This window comes from Heliconius melpomene, chromosome 2 (assembly GCF_056956725.1).
Source record: "Heliconius melpomene rosina isolate 202511_hmr_F chromosome 2, ASM5695672v1, whole genome shotgun sequence".
In the NCBI taxonomy this organism is placed as follows: domain Eukaryota; kingdom Metazoa; phylum Arthropoda; class Insecta; order Lepidoptera; family Nymphalidae; genus Heliconius; species Heliconius melpomene.
Genome location: NC_140390.1, coordinates 8,721,220 through 8,738,176, shown reverse-complemented (window position 1 = coordinate 8,738,176; position 16,957 = coordinate 8,721,220). Strand labels below are relative to the sequence as shown.

Sequence of the window (16,957 nt, the reverse complement as noted above, 5' to 3'; positions counted from 1 at the left end):
GAGATTGCGTGTTAAGTGGTCGTCGTCGAAACAAATAGAGAATTAAATCTCTTCAGATTTAATTAAATAATTTGTCGAAGTGGGAATCAAACCCACTATCTTCCATTTCCATCCATCCATCAGCCTTTCAACGTCCACTGTTGGACATAGGCCTCCCCTAATTCTCGCCACTACGTCCGGTCCTGCGCCCTTTGAATCCAGCGGATTCCCGCTGTCTTTTTAAGGTCGTCGGTCCATTTATTAATTATTAATTAAAGAGTAATTTCATAAATCCTAAATGATAATAAATACTTTTACTAACAATTACATAAATACCGTCAAATTAGGGCAAAGCGATAACTTGTGGGAAACAATAAAACACTGAGCTGAGGAAGTTGAGAAATCTTAATATTACATAAAACCAAAGCCTTATTTAATTTTAGCTTGTCAATCTATCATTGGAAGATCTTTGGTTTGGTTTCCTTTTATATTAAGGAGCCATATTTATTTTTATATTTTTCAAAGTATTCAGAACCATAAGATCTAAACATTTTTTTTTTATTATACCTTCATAAATTTCTATAGTAAGCTTATTTACAAATTCGTATGAAAATGCCAAATAAAAAAAATGTAGCCTTATAGGGTGACAAGCTAAGAGTCAGTAAAAATTGTGGTCGGCTCGTCCGTACTCACCACAGATTTTTCTAACAAGACATCAGAAGTTTTCAGAATTCACTGAAAACGAAAACTTTCCATAAATAAAAATTTTTTTTGCCGCCTTACTTTTGAGATATTACGTGATGACGAAAGGTGGCGGACGTCAACGTAGCGCTTTGTCTACCAGAGCAAAGTAATAAAAATAATTCAAATTAAATCATTCCCCTGGAAATCGAACCCACTATCATCGCTTACAATCAGACGCTGTAAATGTAATATTTAAAATATTTATAAATATTTCCCAAGCAGAATTGAAACGTAGTGTTTTATCAGATTAGCTTCTACTGCGCCATAACGGCGTCGTCTTAAATAGGTATGTTTTCATAATGAATTTCACAATATCCCTAAAATGGCTTTAGTTTAAGACTTATTAAAGTTATTACTGATAGTGGCCCTTCGCTTCTTGACCTTGACACCCTTGTGAATGAAACTGTAAATGATAAGAATACCTAAATAACATATGTAAATTAATAAAAAATAATATTATAGTTAGGTGTGTTTCGTGATTTTCTTTCTAGGAATATGTTGTTTTGTTTCGTAGGTATACTTTTGCTAACAAACAAATTTTATATATATATTTCAGTACAATCTGATCTTAGAGTGTTTTCTTTCATCACTTCATCACCTCATTACATCCGATGTAATGAGGTTATGTATGAACAAACAAACAAACAAATGAAGGTACGTAACGTTTCCAAGTTTTTATGTCACCTGTTGTCTGTTAGTCTAACATATATAATCTCAAGTAAATAAAAAGTGACGTTTTGAAATACTTTTTTATAATAAATATGTCCGTTTAATTAATATATCACTTGATATAGTTTATTTTTTCCGGTTAAAGATTTCATTTCATTCTCTTTTTTTTTAGAATCTTTTAGATCTTATTTGTAAACAAATATATGGTAAATGATATAATGTGCATATTCAATACACAATTTATAAAGAGATTCGAGAAAATAAATAATCCAAGCATCGCCCTTTAGAAATTCAAAAGGTTTTTCTGAATTTATATGGACTTAACAAAAAATATTTACGTTTGCTACTTATTAACAATGAAGTAAATGCATATTTTTGAATTCATTCATTTATAAACCGGATTTAGTTGTACTCAAATTTTAGATACTGAAAACGCGACAGGTTCAAATCCAACTTGAGAAAGTGAAATAATTAATATTTTAATTTTTTCGTTGTGGTTACAAAGCGCGGCGTTGAGCCCCACCACTCAATAAGCAATCAAAAGCCAGAGTTCGGTAGAAAACTTATTATTTTTTACGCCCAACTTTGCTTATTTCTGTAGGGGTAGATGCTAACTAACACTTAGAAGTATGGCACTGATTAGGTCATATCTTAGGCTTTTGCTCTCTTGTTATTCACGAATCGCCTTAAGTACCTCTTTTAGTATGATACTTTTTAAGGATATCATATCTGAGTAGCAGGGCATAATGCTTTCTTGATATTTCTATCTATTACGTTGAAATTCTTCGTGTAGGTGTCAGCAAAGAGAGAAAGAAAGAACCAGGACAAAATAATATACTATCGCGAACCAGGAGCCTTTTCCCTTATTTTATTACTTTGTTCGCCGTAACTATGTTTTTATTACTTATTTAACGAAAAAAGGAAATAAAAAAAGCCATACAGAATTTTTCACATTTTTTTTATTTCTTATAACAATTCTACTAATTCAGACGCATTTCAACGATTCGCAATACAAATGTGTCAGATCTTAAATAGCAAATATATAAATATAACCGTAAATCATTTTAAAATTAATACATCGTCTTGTATTTATGTGACATTCAGTTGTTTTTAAAAGATAAAAAAATGGAAAAAAAAGATTTTTCATAGATAATCTACAAAAAAAAGATTAACTGTATGTTACACAAGCACAAGATAAAATTTGGTGACTAGAAAAAAAATCACAATATACATTGAACGAACTAAATTTATTTTTCTTAATACTAAATTGATTACCTATTTATGTCAACACTTGCTAGCAATTCTAAGTTTAAAAAAAAACATTTTTTTATTATTAAAAAAAGTTACGCAAGTGTCAACACACTTTTCCACTAACGACCGCCATTTTATTTAACTTATATGTCCATTTGATAAAACATGGATTACTTTTTTATTTACCACCACTTTAAAAATGGTACACGCGGTTATATTTAAAAAAATCTTATGAATTAAAGCAAAGAAAATACGCTTTATAAGCATTTAAGAAAAAAATAAACTATAAACATATAATCTGTGGCAAATGACAAACATATTTTTAATCAGACATAGATAATAAATAAAAAACAGATAATAAATAAATAAGCGAAATTGGAATGATTTCCAATGAGCTACGTGGTGTGGTCCTTTATTGCGGTAATATTGCTGTATCAGGCACTGTCCAAACATTTCTCTTTTTACCGTATTGATTAGGAAGAAAATTTATTTTTTTATTACATAACATTGATTTTCGTACAAATAAATACTGTAAAGAAAGAATTTGGTATATAATAAAATAATAATTCTTGCTTTGGTCCGGCGTAACCTTTTTTGTATCTCGCACAAAGCAGGGAATGCAGACGGCAGATTCGAAACAAGTATTAAGACGCTTTCCGTCATATTTTCGAGGCATTGCATGTTGAATGGCGGAACTCAACGCCGCGCTTTGTCTTGTCACCAGAGCGAGAAAATTAATCTTCTTGCCTACTTAAGAAAATGCAAAAAATATGGCAGAACTAATAAAATAATATCAAATTGATCAATTTAACCTTTTGTAAATAACTTTTTATGGGCATTCTTTCAATTTTATTTTTCTTGAAATTCATTTATTATAGTATTTTTTTTTGTTTGTTTTCAATTTATGTAATAAAAATTTAAATTTAATTTAACATTTATTTAATTAGTTAATAAAACCACTGTGTTTGCATTTACTACATATTTCTATATAACCGTTTAAATTTAAAGTGATAGGAAGAAGAAAAAAAATTAAAATCACTGAAATAACATAATTATAATAGTAGGCATTTATGAACTAATATTATTACGTCGTTCCATTCTCCTCTCGTATATAATTTAGAGTGATTCCATTTTATTTTCCACTTTTATCTACTAGTATTCATGCGGGATTTGAATCGGGATTGATCATAATCACGCGTTGAATCCCTGCGTTTTAAAATCATGATCTAGACATTTCATTACCGTAACAACATTTTTTAAAAAAGTAAATTTACTTTTAGTACTTTTTTACAAACACAGCGTATTTCATCAAACCTACTCAGTATATAAAAGTTGCTAAATTATCAAATTATAAAAAAAGTTTACAAAGTATCAACACGATCTAATCAAAACGTTCATTGTGCTACTTTTGTCTACTTTTTTATACAGAGTGGTTGTCCACTCAGCAACTATTTGTTCTAAAAGAAATTATATCACTAAAGACAAACTACACAGCGTGAACCAACTTCTTAGGTACTGAAAAATATTATTACATATATATTTATACATATAATTAAAATGTAAATTTAGCAGCATGATTCAGTCTTTTATTTTTTTTTATTTTTCACCTCTTGTTATTGTTCTATTTATTGTTTTTATACCACAAGCTACATACGTTTATATTTAAAGAGCTAGGCCTATTCATTTTTATATTTAATTTGCAAATCTAAATAGCCTGTATAAGAGTATTAAAGTAGCACAATGAACGTTGTATAAAGATGGATGCACACTATTAATATTAACTAAATGCGGATCAAACGGCTCATATAAAACATACTGATAATTAACGATGTGCATTCACCTTAATATTATTAGACTACACCTAAGTATTAGGCTTGGGTTCCCTGTGGTCTTAATCTACTTCAAAATTGATTTTTTGTCGTTATTATTATATAAATAATTTAAAAAATGATCACTTTATAAAAAAATGAAGCTATAATATTCTATACGTATTATGCAATGAAAAATATTATTTCATACAGTTTCTCATTGAAATCAGGTTAAGACCAACAAACGACCAAGTGTTTCTCTCATCTGATTATTTAATACAAAAGCTCGGGGGAACCTAAACAAATTAACTACAGAATATACCTGAAGCGTATCAATTATTTTACAAGGGTTTTTTTGTTAAAAAAAGCAATTTACCACTAACTTGATGTATTGGCTCGATGAAGTTTGAAATTATTTTTTTATCTATGTCACAAACATAGATACAATATATGGTTTTGGACCATTCAATTGTGTACTTTAGTATTAAAAGTTAACATTTATTTTTCTCATATTATCTTTAAGGGAGTATAGGGATCTGAATAAATTTATAGTTTACATACTATATTTATAAACTAGCTATGCCTGTGAGCTATAGCTGATGTCTGTGGTTGAAATTTATTAAACATTGAATTTTAAGCGGAAATACAATACAGACAAACAGAAAACAATTTTAAAAAAAATATTGTGGGTGCTATACCCTTAATAAATAACGATATTTTTTTTATTATATCCTGCACGTACCAAGAGCGATCAGTAAATTTTTATTAAATATAAGAATAACTTCATCAGGTCAATACATCTACCACCTAACTCTAATTTCCCCACTCTCCTAGTGTTCTTGATCTGAAGAGTCCACATTCTCCGTTTGCGCGAACTTCAGGAACACTTGTTCTAACGTAGTTTGACTGAAGCTGTATTCGACGATGTTTAGTTTTTCTTTCGCTGAAATGTAAAAAGAAAAAGTCTAATTTTTATAAAAGGAGCTTTACTTTACACGTATAAAGAATTTGTAACGTAAACATAACTAATGAAAAAGTAATTTCGTAATGAATGAAAGAATAAAAGAGTAATGAAAAAGAGAAAATATAATTTACTAAAATAAACTAAGCAGATTTATGACGCAACCTGGCACGAAGATTTCCTTGGTTATTATTTTTTTTTTCTCTTTGACAAGAGAGCGAGGAAACTAATCCGTTGCCGCTACATCACGACAGCCACAAATAAAACACGACACAACATACCCTCCTCGATCATCTGGAAGCACTGCGCGAGGCTGCTGACGGAGCACTGCGGCACGGAGAAGACGAGGCGCTCCGCGAAGCTTTCCTCCAGCACCGCGGCCGGGAACAGCGCGCCCACCAGCGCCACTGCCGCCTCTGAACGCGCGCCACCGCTCGACTCCGTGCTGCAGCGGGACAGACCTTGTTATTTATTAGGAAAACCTACCCTCAAGCCTACGACACATTGACCGTATTTTATGTATGTATAGTCTCAATTTATCTCCTACTAAAAGAATCAGTCGATTTGAATGAAATTTTGTTTTTATATTTCAATCAATAATATAATAGAACTCAATAGCTGACACTGTAATCCGTGTGTAGAGTAATAAATTAAATAAATATAAGAATCAAGAAATTAATTAAATAGTTATATTAAATTTAAAACATCAGTACAATATATATTAATGTATATACGTAATACTCACCGCTGATGATGCAAGCGTATAGACGGCGTGTTCCCAACCAGCGGCGTGTGTATACTAACGTCGACCGCTTCACCTTCACCTTCTACCTCTCCTTCCACTTCACCTTCCGGTTCTCCTTCTACTTCCCTAGCGTCTCCGGACCCTGAACCTCCTGAACCTGATGGAAAAATATCAACCCTTAAAAATATTTTTTTTTTAAAAACAAGAATTATAATGTAGTATCTCTTGAGATTCGAGAAAGAAACTAACGCTATATAAAAAACAATAAGAGAAAATTTAAAATACTTACCCTCATCTGCCTCTCTGAGAGAAGGTGAGTTGTTAGAAGAACGCAGCGGTGATGGAGTCGACAGGTCAGACTCCAACATCTGGGAAGTTCAGAAAGAAGCAAATAATGTTATATATATAATAGTATATTCAAAAGAACATCATAGGGTATTAATTCTGGCAGTAGGTGGAATATGAGGCGTTTATGCCACTGAGTTTCTTCTGCCCTGCTACTTGCGGGATACAATGTAATGCTGAAAAATAATAACAAAGGAGTATATTACCGAGGGTTTATGATTATTCTGTCCAATTTTCATTTCTAGAGTATATCCCGCTCCATACAAATTCTTCAAATGCTGTGTTGAACCAATACATCTGTAATCAAAATAAAGTGTAAGTATATAATTTTTTAATTTAAAAATTGTAAATTTACATAAAAAAGAAGAAGAAAAAATCTATAGCTATTTATTGCTTTTTCTTTCTGGTAATGGTATACAATTCATTAGTTTAAAACAGAATCATTTTTCCACATAGTTTTATCCTAATTCTCACCTCAACCCTCCCTTGACCATTATTCCGACTCTTGAGCATAAAGCGTCGGCCTCCTCCATGGAATGTGTCGTCAAAATGGCACCTTTTCTACCCTGTAAGTGTAAGAAATCGAAATAGTATATTCAAAATACATAGAAGACATTATTTGGTTAACAAAAACTTATATAAAATAGGTCTATTTTTATGTTTATTTATGTTATTCTCTTGTTTCCCACATTGACAGCACGAACACTGCGGTTAATTTAGTTGAAATATTATTTTTGTATTAGATAGACAATATAGCAGGGCTATAGGATATATTACATCGTTTCGATGTTTCTCACTGCATTTACAGTCAGTGGTACGGAAGGAAACCCACACTTGGAATATATTATTTGCCCGGCAAATTCCTTACCTGGAAGCTCGCCAGTATGGTGTCCCACAGGAACCTCTTGCTCCTCGGGTCCATGCCGGTGGAGGGCTCATCCAGCAACACGACGCGCGGGGAGCCCACCATGGCGAGCGCGAAGGACAGCTTGCGGCGAGTGCCGCCGGAGCACTCCTCCGCGTTCTTGCCCGCGTGCTCCATTATCTGTAGGCCGTTGAGGTACGCGTCTACTATTCTGTAAACATTATTTACATAATATATATGTATAATAAATAGGAACTCTTTATTGTTGCTTAATTTTTATAGTTGCAGCATGGGTTACCTTACGCCATATTTTGCTAATATAGAAACAGCGAATGTGGAACAGTATTTTATATAGGATTCAAGTGTAGTGTAATAATTACATAAAATAAATTATTTAAATTTATGTCAGTTACCTGGGCGTATCAGCCTTGCTAATCCCACGTATAGCAGCATAGCACTCAATGTGCTCGCGTATGGTGACGTTCTTCCACAGCGCATCGTGTTGCGGGCAGTAGCCCAGGAGCTGGAACGCCCCAGATTGGGCTTCTTCTATACTTTGACCCCCTAACATTACCTGGAATAAATGTTTTCACATTCACTGATTGTATAGATCGAGACTTATACAATTACTTATTTTAAAAAAGTGATTCAAAGTTAAGTGGCAACATTCAATGATACATTAACGATTTTTCCGACTGATAACCGGTTATAGTAATCACTCCTATTTAACAGATCTTAGTCTTCAGTCTACTGTCAGAATTGAATCGGAATTATTGTCTCCGAGTCTTCAATAATATATAGATGTTTGGTTACCCATATGTTGTATATTTGAGAGTTTGCTTAACCAATAAGCAACTGTTATGTGACGATCACAGTTTTTAGCTTCATTCTGTATCCGACACAAAGCATGGTAAAAGAGAGAATTTGGGAATCTACAGTTAAGATATTTCCATTTCGAAAATTCTATTGAATTCTGGAGGACTCAGCTTTGCAAGGGTATGAACATTTTAAATATTCAATTTCCGCGAGTGGGTATCGAATCCATAATCTGCCGCATTTACAGTCACACGTTTGTGCGCCACGATTGTATTACCGTCCCGCAGGTAAGTCGCTCCTCAGCAGTAATGATTTTCATGGTGGTAGTCTTTCCGGCGCCGTTGTGCCCCAACAGCCCGAACACTTCCCCGCCGTGTACGGCCAGCGACAGGCGGGCCAGCGCCGCACGCCGTGCGCCCTCCGCGCGCGCGCACCACGCCGCAGAGCTCCGCGACGTCCGTAGCTTGTACTCTTTGCGGAGGTTCTGGATTGTTTTAAACGTTTTTAGATTGCTATTTCACAATTACGACCCAAAAATACTTTATTTTATTATTATTTTTATTTCAATGGACTTATAAATAAAAAAGTATATAACTGTTTTTTTTTATATAATGCAGATTAGTAAATAAATGATTATATAGTTGAAGCGGGCGAAGCCGCGAGCGGGAGCCCTCACATGAACTAGCAGCGCGGGCGCAGGCGTGACGTCACGGTCGCGGCTCAGCAGCGCGGCCACGCGGCGTCGCTCGCGGCGCACGTCCTCGTCCTCGCCCGCCTCGCCACCCGCGTCCGCCTCGCTGTCCCCTTTTTGTGGGGTGGGGGTTTGACGCTGGGAATTAATCATTTAAATTATGTTTAAGGAATGTCGGTAATGAATGTGCTTGTCAATTTATTTAGAATTTTGTTTTCAGTACGCAGAAGGAACCAAGTGTTAAGACACTCCGTCCCCCAAAAAATACAACCTTTTTATTATATGATTCATATAAGAACTCTATTATTTTTAAGTACCAAATATATTCGTGCGTGCAAATGTGCTTCGGGAACCTAATAGATACCATAATTATTAAAAATATTTGCTATACAAAATTACCCCAAGCACCAATACAATATTCTTCCATAACTAAATAATAAAATTAGTAAATAATAATAATAAACTCACAATACATATCCGTCCACCACTTTTAAGTCTGTCAGCGACGAACAGCATGGCGCCGCACAGCGGCACGTGGAACAGCATGGCCGCGATCAGCACCCACACCTCTGCAGTAAAGTAAGTGGCCAGTGACGGCACTGTGCACAAACCTCGTAGATTACAGGTTACGTACACCCTGTGAAACAATAAAAAAATATGTAATAAATGAATAAAAAACCATGAATAGTGATTTTAAATTTAATTTTGAAAAAATAACACAAATTTATCTATATATATAAAAGGACTTGTCCTCACTGACTGAGGTAAGACGCACGCACAGCCGTAACCGCTGTGCGTAGAAACATGAAAGTTGGACAGATGTTTACTTTCGTAACCTGGACATCCACTAAGAAGGGATTTTGAAAAATTTTTACCCTAAAGGGGTGAAATAGGGGTTGAAAGTTTGTATGGAAAAAAAACTAAATCTTCACAGATTTTTATAAAATTTGAAATTTAGATTTTTAAAAGTATTTAATTGAACACGTGTTTCGTTGTTTTCTAGCATTCTCCCCCTAAGGGTGCAAATAAGGGGTTGAAAGTTTGTACAGATTTTTTTTAAATCGACACCAATTTTTATAAAATTTTAAATTCAGACTCTTAAAAGTATTTAATTGAACACATGTTTCATGGTTTTCTAGAATTCTTCCCCTAAGGGTGCAAATAAGGGGTTGAAAGTTTGTATGGAAAGATCTTTAAAACGCCACCGATTATTATAAAATTTTAAATTTATACTCCTAAAAATATTTAATTGAACATGTGTTTCATGATTTTCTAGAATTCACCCCCTAAGGATGCAAATAACGGGTTAAAAGTTTGTATGGAAAAATCTTTAAATCGCCACCGATTTTTATAAAATTTGAAATTTAGACTCTTAAAAATATTTCATTGAACACATGTTTCATGGGTCATTAGAATTCACCCTTAAATACGCATGCGAACCTATATACGTGCATATTTAAAATGTTTTTATTTTGAAATAGGCCTCTCCAAGGCGCCTTTAAGGCAGTTCTGCTGAGGACACACACACAGAACACTAATTTCCGATTATCACACTTAGTGATTTTAGCAGGATCTCTAGGTAGAGACAAATGAAAACCAATACGTTGAGTGTTGAACGGCAAATTTCAAATAAAGGCAACGGCAAATTGCAAAGTCCAATGGGAATCGAACCCACAACCATTGTGTAGAACTATAAATACAGAAATTAGAAAACTTACCTATCAACATAATAAATAATGGCGTAAGGTATATACATAACGTCTAAGAAACTGAACACTAAGTGCAGGTAGAATGCTATGTCGCTGCCTGGAACAAAAAATATGTTGAAAATTATTATTATGTTTCTTTATTTCTTCAAATTCCCGCACATAGTGAGGTAGACAAAGGGAACCTGGGAACCCAGTGTTAAGACACTCCACTCCCGTTCCCCACTTTCTGCGGGATTCTGGAGGCCTTGCGTGTTGAGTACCGGAACTCAAGGCCTAACTTTGCCTTGTTACCAGGAAAATGAACAAAATAAAAAATGTCTTCACTTTCCGCCCTTTTTTTTCAAGAAAAATAACAAATTTAATTGTAAATTCTAAATAGAGCGATATTTAATACTCACCCCACTTAAAAGTATCCAAGACAGCAACCAATATAAACGGTATCACACCAACCCAGGTTGTTATATTCGGCATTATACTCTGAGCGGAGTCCATTTTGTCGAAAATGTAGGAAAGACATGTGTTAAACAAAATGGCGGATGGGCTGTAAAGTAGTAAAAGACCTGACAGCATAGTGATGGCGGAACCGTTGGTTAAACTGGGTATATCGTTGAGTATCACCTGGAAAAATTATACATTTAAATGAGTATTAATTATGTAATGCTGATATTGCAATAAGAGCAATTTTTGTAACATATCAATTATATGTTTTTATTTCATCTTCAAAAAATAACAAAACTGAAGGTCAATTTAATAAAATTAAAATATCTTTATATATTTGAAAGTTTTAGGAAAAAATGAGTTTATATTCATATCAATTTTAAATTACTTGACGGTTGTTTTGTAAACTTTATGACATTATCCATACTTACAAGTACCAAAACACCCACACTCGTAACAATCATGATAAATATGAGTATAGTGAAGTACGTCAGGAAGTACATGCTCATGGAGAGACCGTTCACTCTCAACTGGTTTTTAGCTTTTATCTGAAATATATTATATTAGGTTAGATATGGCCTAGATATTGTTATAATATCCTATGTAAGTAAATATAAAAATAATAATAATAATAAAACTCTTTATTTCACAACTTAACACATAGCATAAATTAAAATTTACGATAACTTATAAAATAAAAAAAATATATGTATGTCGGGCAAAAAGGAAAGAGTAATAATAAGCAGGGCATTAGAACAAATATGGTTTAACACGACCAGTCGTGGGCAGGGGCGCAATCCTGCGACTGTAAATGCGACAGGTTTTGGGTTCGATTCCGTTTGTGCTATTTTCAAAACCTTCATGTTATATTCGTGTGTTTTCTTTTTGTGCGATGGTTTTGTGTATAAATGTCATTTAGAGGAAAATTTTAATACGAGTACATATAGATATATAGGGCATCTGAACTGTATTCTCACAGTAGCGGTCTGTAACAATACAGTTCATCTGTCTTGAATGCCGTTCTTCATTTTGTTCCCGATTCAAGGTCAGAGGAGATTACGTTGTGAAAAGCCATACAACTAACCAAGAAAAATCCAAGAAAATAATCATCCCCCAAACTCAAAATGAAACCACTTCCCTTATAAACCTACCTCTCGATCATAAACAATATCGACAGCCAAAGTGACGGGGACCAAAGCAAATATCATCCCCATGAAAATGGCGCAGACGACGTTGCCCAAATTAAATTCTTCTTGTTGTTCTGTTTGTTGGAAAGGATGAGTGAGTACTTCTATTGGTTTGAAGTTGTCAATTTGACCTGACGCTGACATTAGGACCCTGGAAATAGACAAAGAAGAGTTAATTTGTATGAAAAAAAAAACCTTTTGAGTTCTTGAGGCAGTCCTGGAGCAGAGGTACAAGCGTCTGCGGTCGTAGGCTCGATTCTCATTTGGGGAAATGAATTATTATTTATTAAAATTTTCATATCTTCGCTCTGCTAACAAATTTGAAGTAAATTGGGGAACGGAGGGTCAATTATTTATTATTATAGATGAACTCTAAATAACCACAATAGTCAAGAGCTTTAATTATAAGATGTCTTAATTGATCCAATATTTTTTTGGCGACAAAATAATCATTTTTTCTTTATGCCTGAAACTGTGTAAACGATCTAGAATTCGAACCCATAACTCTTGAATATAGTTTGGTAATACAAAACTAAGTTATCCAAACACAAACACTTACCTATAAATACTATTATCCAACAAATTAATAATGATAGGCAAGCTATGTGTATAAGTACTGTTATAGTACGCCAATATTTTTCCGAAGGGTATCAAGCTGTCCTTCAAATTGAACGCTCCAAAGTTTTCCATATCTAATAAACTAGTGAAATTTCCATCGAATAAATCTATGGGGTGGGCACCAAATGACTCTAAGGATTCGGTCAAATCTGCTATATTTCTTAAATTGTTCTCTTCACTGAACAAAGCAATTGGTGTCTTATTGAAATAGGCATTGGGGTCCAATTTGAGTGGCTGCATTCGAAAAAATACGATTTGTCGGGACTTCATGTAGAGGCCGAGGGCGCAGGAGACTGGAAGTAAATATTTGTTATACTTTAAAAAAAAAACAAAATGATAGTAGCGATGGTTCGGCATTCAATCTTTATTAGGGGGAATGATTATATCTAATAAAAATGTGAAACGTGAATGTGAACACAAGGAGAGCAACACCTCTGAGAGCATTGCGATAGCTTTTTAAAATGAAATCAGCTTTACGCTGTATTCCGAATATAAACGGCAGAGAGAATATAGTGATAAGACACTCCATTCCTCACATTCTGCTGAATTTTATTATTATTATTTTTAATAATTAAAACAAAATGAAGACTCACTAATAGGCATAAATATCATAACGTATAGCTTGTAGGGGTCGCGTATCATGCGCACCGTGCGGATGTACACGAGCGCGCAGAACGTGCGCCAGCAAGATGGCGATTGGGCCGCTTCCGACAGCGCGTCCACCGCGAGAGGAACCTCGGGGGTCACCTGCGGGGTACAGGAGGAGATAACATTATAGTATTGAAGTAACATTATTATAACATTATAGTATTATTATAGTATTGAAGTCACACCTACAATATATATGAAATATCACACAGATGCAAAGATCAGTTTAGACCTTGTGGACTATAAATATCATGAAACATAGAATTAAAGTTGGTAGAATCTAAGTTACCCTCTAAATACATTTACCTTATTTACCTTGACATGTTCGACGCCGTGCGTGGTGGAGTGCAGCGCGTGGGAGGCGGGCGGCGTCGGTAGGGAGGTCGTCTTCTGTTGCTCTTTGTCGTTCAGTTCCTTCAAATTTTAATCAATAATATACCAGACATACACACAAACACAATTTTTTTTTAATCCTTTTGAGATTAAAAGTTATGGTAAAAAAATATACTCTCTATTGAAAACATATCTATATGTATAAAAATATAATAAAGTCACCTGATAACTCAAAGTCTTGCTTTGCAAAGACAAGCTGCGACTGAGTGCCCTCGCTCTCACCAACTTCACGGAGGACACACCCTCCACAGCCTCCGTCTCCTCCGCATTCTCTCCTTCAAGACTGAGGAATACCTCTTCTAATGTTGTCATTGAGACACCGTAGCTTGTTATGCCTTGAATATAAAATGTTTGTTTTAGATTTTTTTTTAAATGGGCGTTAAACTATTTAAGCTATTATATTCTATATCTTAGCTTCACGCTTTATTCCTAGCGAGGTCTTCAGAGAAAACGGAGCACCATACTGAGTGTGTTTTCAAAGGTCAACCGATCATCCCCTCTTATCAATCACTCTCCTTTCATAAATTTCTAAATATGCTATACATACCCAACCGATTAGTTTTATCCTTTATCTCCAGCTCGATGGCGTGGAATAGCGGCGGGAACAGGTGCACCGCGTAGTGCGGCAGGATGTAGGATAGCTCGCGGCCGTGGCGTCGCGCCTTTTCCGCTCGTGGCACGTGCCCGCGCACCAGGCGAGTTATCTGGTTCTCGCGGCACGCGCCTAGGTGCGGTTTCGATTTTGTAATGTTAGTTATTTATTATGTAGTTATAGTGTAAGGGGATAAGTGTGTGAATATTATAGGTTTTAGGTTCGATTCCTACTCGAGAAAATGAAATATTTATTTAAATTTTTATTTAATTTCTTCGCTCTGGTCTCGAGGTCTCGAGGTCTGAGGTCACGGCATTGAGTTCCGCCACTCAACACGCAATGCCTCCAGAATTGAGCATAAAGCGAGGAACGAAATTTTTAACATAACGTTCCCTCTGTCTACCCTACTGTATGCGGGATACAACGTGAAGTTGATAATAATAATAAAAACATTTTTGTCATCACTGTTCCATGGTAAGAAACGTTTTTATTAACGCATCTATTCTAATTTTGATAAAAAAATCTATTTAGTTGGACAGTTTATTAAAATAAGAAATAAATATTTTATGTATATATTAAGAAAATAAAGGAAGGAGAAGCTTAGTAAATAAAGACCACTTAACTCACCATCCAGTACTAAAGTTAAATGGTACCCAATACCAAACTTATTTTTCAAAAACAATGAAGTCCCCGCACAACGTACCTGGAAATAAATACGAAAATACATACGTATAATATTATGATACTTTACTTTCCATATTAGCTTCGTAAAGGCGGCTTCGTCCGCTTGTTATATTACAAAATAAAAACTTCTATAAAATACTGTCTTAACACTAAGTTCCCTCTGCCTAATATCCCTGTACGTAATACAGCATAAACTAAAAAAAAATCTACCAACCCTCCCCTTACTAATAACCGCCTTCCTATCCCCCAGGATGTCAGCCTCGTCCATGAAGTGCGTGGTCAGCAGCAGCACCCGTCCCCGCCGCGCGCGCTGCAATATGCGCCAGGTCTGGCGACGTGATACGGGGTCCACGCCCGCTGTGGGCTCGTCCAGGATTATTATCTGGAGGAATTTAAAAAAATATTTACTATAGTTTACTAAATATAGGCTTAAAAAAATTTTTTATTGGTAGTGTTATTGGCAAAGATATCTAGTTTATGCTATGGAACTCCAATCTGTGTCACTTGTTAGCTATTCTTTTGTGTAGGATTTGATTAGATAATTTAATATCACAATGAGTAATATTGTACATGAATTACTACAAAAAACGACAATCGCAAAAAGTTGTAGTAAGAAATCCAAGGAGGATTTAAACCTAGAAAAGGGTGTATGGATCAGATCTATTTCCTCTGCATGATCACAGAAAAATTCTTGAACTTAAATTAAAAAGTCTTCTATGCTCTTGTGGACTTGAAAAAGACGTTTGACAGAGTTCATATTATACCTTACCTTAGGATCCCCAATAAAAGCGATAGCTATACTAAGTTTCCTCTTCTGCCCTCCTGATAGATGTTTCGAGAACACCGCCGCTTGCTCCAGCAGACCGACTTCGGCTAATGCCTTGTGTACTTCATCCGATATTCTTTTACGTGGTATACCCTGTTAAGTATTAAAATGTAATATTGTTTTAATATATTTTTGGCAAACGATCTGTACAAGGACACTAATATTTTTTCTCTTCAATATTGTTATTATATATTAAAATTTTAAAACCACAGACTTTATAATATTGGAAACTAATTAAGAAAATTAAAAAAAGAAATACCTTTACGGAGGCGAAGAATTGTAAATGCTCTTTAACAGAAAGCAAGTCGAAGAGAACGTCCTGTTGCGGACACACGCCTATCATCTGCCTTATCTCGTGCATGTCGTTTGGATCTCTGGAAACAATAAATTAAACAATTATATGGAAAAATAGTGAAACATTATGGAATAATTTTTGATAAAATAAATATTTTTTTTTTACCTTTACGCTATATTCCGCAAATGGCAGGGCAGCGGGAGTGGGAACCTAATGTTAAGAAACTCCTTTGCCCAGTAAAATATTCCGTTCTCCATTTTTATAGCAAGGAAATAAAAATATTAAATATTTCATTCCCCCGAATGGAAATCGAACCCACAACCTTCACGCACACCACGACGACCTCATTACCAAAACACGTCTAACAACACAAAAAAACAAAACCACAACTGACCTGACGTCCAAACCATAAACATAAGCCGTGCCCGCTGTGGGCGCAGTCAGTCCTGTCAGTATATTAAACAAGGTGGACTTCCCAGCACCATTATGTCCCAGCACAGCTGTGATCTGTCCCTCATATATACTGAGATCGATTCCGTCGATAGCTTTTATTTCTGGTCTTCTGCAATGGCGGAAACTCTTCTGGAGACCAACTATTCTTATCGCTTCTTTGTCTTGTAATTCTCTGTAATTGTAAAAACATAATTTTTTTATATTTTAGTTAGTATGAAATATTTTTCATATGAAGTATAA

General features: G+C 34.7%; 1 protein-coding gene across 4 annotated transcripts in view; it reads right to left on the bottom strand.

The window, feature by feature from the left end:
- Positions 1 to 2,333: 2,333 nt before the first annotated feature.
- LOC146540756 (cholesterol transporter ABCA5-like) overlaps positions 2,334 to 16,957 on the bottom strand; it is a 52,262-nt gene continuing 37,638 nt past the window's right edge. For 2 of the 4 annotated variants that reach the window (XM_085203039.1, XM_085203056.1), the window contains exons 12-36: positions 16,659 to 16,889; positions 16,229 to 16,343; positions 15,913 to 16,062; positions 15,358 to 15,525; positions 15,087 to 15,162; positions 14,415 to 14,591; positions 14,030 to 14,202; positions 13,781 to 13,888; positions 13,420 to 13,573; positions 12,768 to 13,119; positions 12,173 to 12,359; positions 11,453 to 11,569; positions 10,982 to 11,201; positions 10,593 to 10,680; positions 9,343 to 9,511; positions 8,860 to 9,012; positions 8,461 to 8,667; positions 7,781 to 7,941; positions 7,371 to 7,578; positions 6,977 to 7,068; positions 6,709 to 6,799; positions 6,447 to 6,525; positions 6,158 to 6,314; positions 5,694 to 5,857; positions 2,334 to 5,394 (exon numbers count right to left, since the gene is read on the bottom strand). In XM_085203039.1, the coding sequence (XP_085059165.1) occupies positions 5,282 to 5,394; positions 5,694 to 5,857; positions 6,158 to 6,314; positions 6,447 to 6,525; positions 6,709 to 6,799; positions 6,977 to 7,068; positions 7,371 to 7,578; positions 7,781 to 7,941; positions 8,461 to 8,667; positions 8,860 to 9,012; positions 9,343 to 9,511; positions 10,593 to 10,680; positions 10,982 to 11,201; positions 11,453 to 11,569; positions 12,173 to 12,359; positions 12,768 to 13,119; positions 13,420 to 13,573; positions 13,781 to 13,888; positions 14,030 to 14,202; positions 14,415 to 14,591; positions 15,087 to 15,162; positions 15,358 to 15,525; positions 15,913 to 16,062; positions 16,229 to 16,343; positions 16,659 to 16,889 (3,910 nt within the window). In that variant the 3' untranslated portion in view covers positions 2,334 to 5,281. The remainder of the gene's footprint in view (positions 5,395 to 5,693; positions 5,858 to 6,157; positions 6,315 to 6,446; positions 6,526 to 6,708; positions 6,800 to 6,976; positions 7,069 to 7,370; positions 7,579 to 7,780; positions 7,942 to 8,460; positions 8,668 to 8,859; positions 9,013 to 9,342; positions 9,512 to 10,592; positions 10,681 to 10,981; positions 11,202 to 11,452; positions 11,570 to 12,172; positions 12,360 to 12,767; positions 13,120 to 13,419; positions 13,574 to 13,780; positions 13,889 to 14,029; positions 14,203 to 14,414; positions 14,592 to 15,086; positions 15,163 to 15,357; positions 15,526 to 15,912; positions 16,063 to 16,228; positions 16,344 to 16,658; positions 16,890 to 16,957) is intronic. The other 2 variants (XM_085203048.1, XM_085203065.1) reach the window with 1 other exon arrangement.